Here is a 4,215-nt window from a genome sequence, read left to right as displayed (position 1 = left end):
TGCAGTATTTGAAAAATAATGTGTTTTTTGAACATTAAAGCATGTCAACGTATTCTGTTAAACCAAATACACAAAATAATGATCTTTAAAAAAGCATCATATGACCCCTTTAAGTGGCTTTTGAGCTAACAGTGGTTCTTGATGTCTGTTCACACCAAGGACAAAATTATTTATTGTGAAATATTCATTCACTGCACTAGCTCTCACTGGTCAGTGAATACAATTAAGATTAGTAGATTAGCTGATAAAATGCTAATAACAATTTCTCTCATAGAGTCTTGGATATGCCCACTCAAGAATTAGGGCCTCCTGCCATTCGAAAATATGATATTGAGGCATGGATGCCAGGACGTGGCAGCTTTGGAGAGGTTGGAATGATACTTTAAAACAAAAAGTAAAGAGTCGCTGTAATTGTTATTTATGAGTAAAAAAAAACTAATCTAAAACATAAAAAGAGGAATACATGTCTGCTTTTGAGTCCTTTTGGTAAATATCAACTTCCTTTATCAGATTTCCAGTGCCTCAAACTGCACAGACTACCAGAGCCGGCGCCTTAACATTCTCTATGAGGAAAATGATGGAAACCTTAAGTATGCGCATACGGTAAGAGACTATTTATAATACTATGTTAGTAATATGGTAAGCAAGGTTTTGTGTCTGCAATATTTCCATTCTATTTATCGTGCTTTTAAAAAGGAAATATAATTGTAGGAGATAACTAAGAGAACAGAACCCTTCCTTCAGCACAAAAATGGCTGTAGCAGTCACATTTTTTTTTCCTCCCCATATTTTAGGTTAATGCTACGGCTTGTGCTGTTCCACGTACTGTCATTGCGATTTTGGAGACACACCAAACCAAGGTAGAAATTAAAGTAAAATAACGTGTGTTTTTAAACAGACATTAATTTTATTTTTTCCATTAGGAAGGGACGATTCTGGTTCCTGAAGTCTTGCGGCACTACCTCGGCATGGAAGTGATAGACAAACCTAAATACACTCCTATTAAATATATAGGACCAAACCAACCCAAGCGTCATACCTCAAAATAACGGCTTGATAGTATATCAGACTTCAATGAAGTACAGTTTTTGCTGTATTCTGAACAGTGAATATAGGCCTTTGTCATAATTATCTTAAACCTCATGCATGAATTTATTTCCAAACCAACATTTATGTGGATTATCCAAATTTTCAATAAAAAAGTGAAAGTGAAGTGACATGTGGCCAAGTTTGGTGACCCGTACTCGGAATTTGAGCTCCGCATTTAACCCATCCAAGTACACACACACAGTAGTGAACACGCACCCGGAGCAGTGGACAGCCATATTGCTGCAGCTGGGGGTTCACACAACCAAACCACTCTAATCCGGCTTGGTTGGTACCATGATGCTGATCATAAGCTTTCTTTGCCAACTCTGGCTTTGATCCTAAGTTTGTGGTGCGCGTGCACATGACTGTGTGACATCAGTGGTGAACAGCCAATCACATGCCTTGTAACACAGAGCAAGTGTGATTCACTTCTCGCGAGAGACCCAGTGAGATTCAAAACTCTTTCGCTAAAGGTTAAGAGATTGAAGAATATGAGGAATTTAAACGCATTTACACTCAAGAAAGTACTTGTCCATGAAAGATGACAAATAAAAACTTATCTTGCTCTATCAGTGCACGTGAAACTCATGAAGTTAGTTTAAATAGTTGATAATAGCATATAGACTCGAATATGTAAGATCACGTGTAGTCACTTTTAAAGCGTTATCTATTGATTCTACAGCTTATTTATATTACATATGACCTGTATATATTAATATTCATTTAAAATATATGCTTTATAATAATTGTTAAACTAAAATTGCTTGTGTGTTATGGATTAATAATATAAATCATAATAATTATATAAATCATATAAAATAATTTTAAGTAATTATCATTAAAGCCAGACAATTTTGTTGTTACAGTTTTTCCTCAGTTGCTTTGGTGCATTTCTCAGATCAGAAATGCAATTCTCAAAACTACTTGTTCAACCTCCACAGTCAATCGTGCACATCATAAAAGCAGTTTCTCATTCTTTTGAACAAGTTGCGATTACTTTGGTACGTTCATGCAATTGATTATGTACATTTGTCTGCGGTTTCCTACATTGTCAGTTGCTAATGTCATGTTGCTCAAAATGTATTAAATAGTTCTCTGTGCAATAGTCTTACCCCCAAAACATCTGAGTTCATCATATAAGTCATTAAATGCAAAATGGTTGATCTAGTTGTCATAAACTGTCAAGCATATTTTCTACACATTTCTATTAGACTTTTTGTAAATTTGCCATGAATTGTGCTGGTGAATCTTGACTTTCACTAAAGAAGAGAATGTAGATCAGCTAATGATAAACCAGTTCTCTGAAATACCTCAAATGTGCATCTCATGAACCTTCAATTGGAAAGCATATAGAGAGAGGACAACACAAGAGTTACAAAATCTGGCAATGGATATTTCCTCCCTGTTGGCCTGGCAAATCAACAGTAGCTTTGTGGCCGATGACACACCTTCTGCTTTTGGTCAGGTTGAAGCCAGCCTCATCCACCTATATGAAGTTGTGAGATGGTTCACTTGACTCCAATTCCACATTGCAAAGATATTCGTTGGGATGTAGATGAGAATCTCTGGGCCGACAGACTGGCACGTCAGGATGTGTAGACAGACACTGCAAATCCTCAAACAGTGCTGCATGCAAAAGCAAAGTTGTGTTTCCTGTGTTTGCCTTTCTAATTTTGTATTTTCGCCTTTGTGCCTATATTTTTCTTTCTTTTCTATATCACAATAACGTAAGTTTTTTTTTTTTGTTAGACCATAACTGAATCCTATCCAGTCCCTTTCGATCAATATCCCACATACAGTAATGTGTGCATTTTCACTTTTGAAATGGATATATGGCATACATAAGAAGTGCAGCCTTCTGCATTTCAATACAGTAACTCATCCAAACTGTTGCCATAGTTTACATCAGGTAATACTAACAGATTATATTGACAACATGACTAAGCATTTTGACTATTGTTTGGGACAAATTACTTGTTTGTGAACAGTGACACAAGGACTTTTCTTGCTGATGGCACTGATATGTTCATTGACATAAATACTTGCTTTTGAGAGATGAACTAAAGATTTTGAGTAAGTTACAGGCTTTTGCAGGTAATGCATTGTGTGGTGCTGTTTGAACGAATTGTTTTGAGAAATGTACATACTTTGCAAATATTAAGGATGATTCGAGAAATGCACCAAAGCGACTGAGAAGAACTGTAATATATGTATATACAGTGCCGTGAAAAGGTTTTTGCCCCCTTCCTGTTTTTTTTTTTTTTGCATGTTTGTCACACTTAAAAGATTCAGATCATCAAACCAATTTTAATATTATGCAAAGATAATGCAAGTAAATACAAAATGCAGTTTTTAAATGATAATTTCATTTATTAAGGGGGAAAAAAGCTGTCCAAACCTACCTGGCCCTAAAAAACAAGCTGACTTTTCTTTTTCTCTGACAAATTTGGCTGTGTCACAGGTTTGGTACATAAGGAGTTAGGGGTTGTACTTTAGGGCTAACATTTTGAGAGAACATTACATTATGCTGGGAATTGAGAAACACATTCCTATGTGTCAGTACAAATTCACCGTCAGCCAACACCGCAGCATCATTAACAGAGGTGACTTTTTGTTCATTCAGGTGAACTTCCACACTTTCAGGTACGCAATTTCTGAACTCTTCAAGCAGAATTAGCTCTTGAATTAGCCCCACCCCCAATATTTAACCATTGACTATAGCCATTCATCATTACAGTATATTGAGAGCTATCAATTATAATATCAATAACTTCTAATTTAAGTGAACTTAAAACAATCTTCACATAAACCCATTATAATAAATGTCATATTTACCTGTGCCCTTCAGCAGAAATATACAGAAATTGAAGTTATCAAACACTAAATTCTAAATTAAATATAGATGAATCCTTTTTATGAGGATTTTTTCCCTCTTTTTTCTTTGTCCTTTGATTAATAGACATCACAGCAGCTGGTTGTTAGGTTGTTTTGGCTGTTATTTCTTTAAGAGCTGTCGCTGCTGAACGTGACACGGATTTGACGCATCATATTTTCTCTCAACTCTTTTTACCTTTTCTGACCCACTTCAGGTCTTAAAGTCTCTATTAATGAGCTGACGAGTTAAAT

The 4,215-nt window shown here is 35.6% G+C and overlaps 1 protein-coding gene across 1 annotated transcript in view; it reads left to right on the top strand.

Annotated features, from left to right (window-relative positions):
• The window catches only part of LOC107560618 (serine--tRNA ligase, mitochondrial), a 13,005-nt gene extending 11,416 nt beyond the window's left edge, over nucleotides 1-1,589 (top strand). The window contains exons 12-15 of the mRNA XM_016244850.1: nucleotides 275-368; nucleotides 511-603; nucleotides 795-860; nucleotides 924-1,589. Of these exons, the coding sequence (XP_016100336.1) occupies nucleotides 275-368; nucleotides 511-603; nucleotides 795-860; nucleotides 924-1,049 (379 nt within the window). The 3' untranslated portion in view covers nucleotides 1,050-1,589. The remainder of the gene's footprint in view (nucleotides 1-274; nucleotides 369-510; nucleotides 604-794; nucleotides 861-923) is intronic.
• The last annotated feature ends 2,626 nt before the right edge of the window (nucleotides 1,590-4,215 follow it).

The sequence above is a fragment of the Sinocyclocheilus grahami genome, unplaced genomic scaffold (assembly GCF_001515645.1).
Source record: "Sinocyclocheilus grahami isolate Dianchi unplaced genomic scaffold, SAMN03320097.WGS_v1.1 scaffold736.1, whole genome shotgun sequence".
Classification (NCBI taxonomy): domain Eukaryota; kingdom Metazoa; phylum Chordata; class Actinopteri; order Cypriniformes; family Cyprinidae; genus Sinocyclocheilus; species Sinocyclocheilus grahami.
The sequence above is the reverse complement of the archived record's forward strand: the minus strand, read 5'-3'. Positions and strand labels throughout refer to the sequence as shown.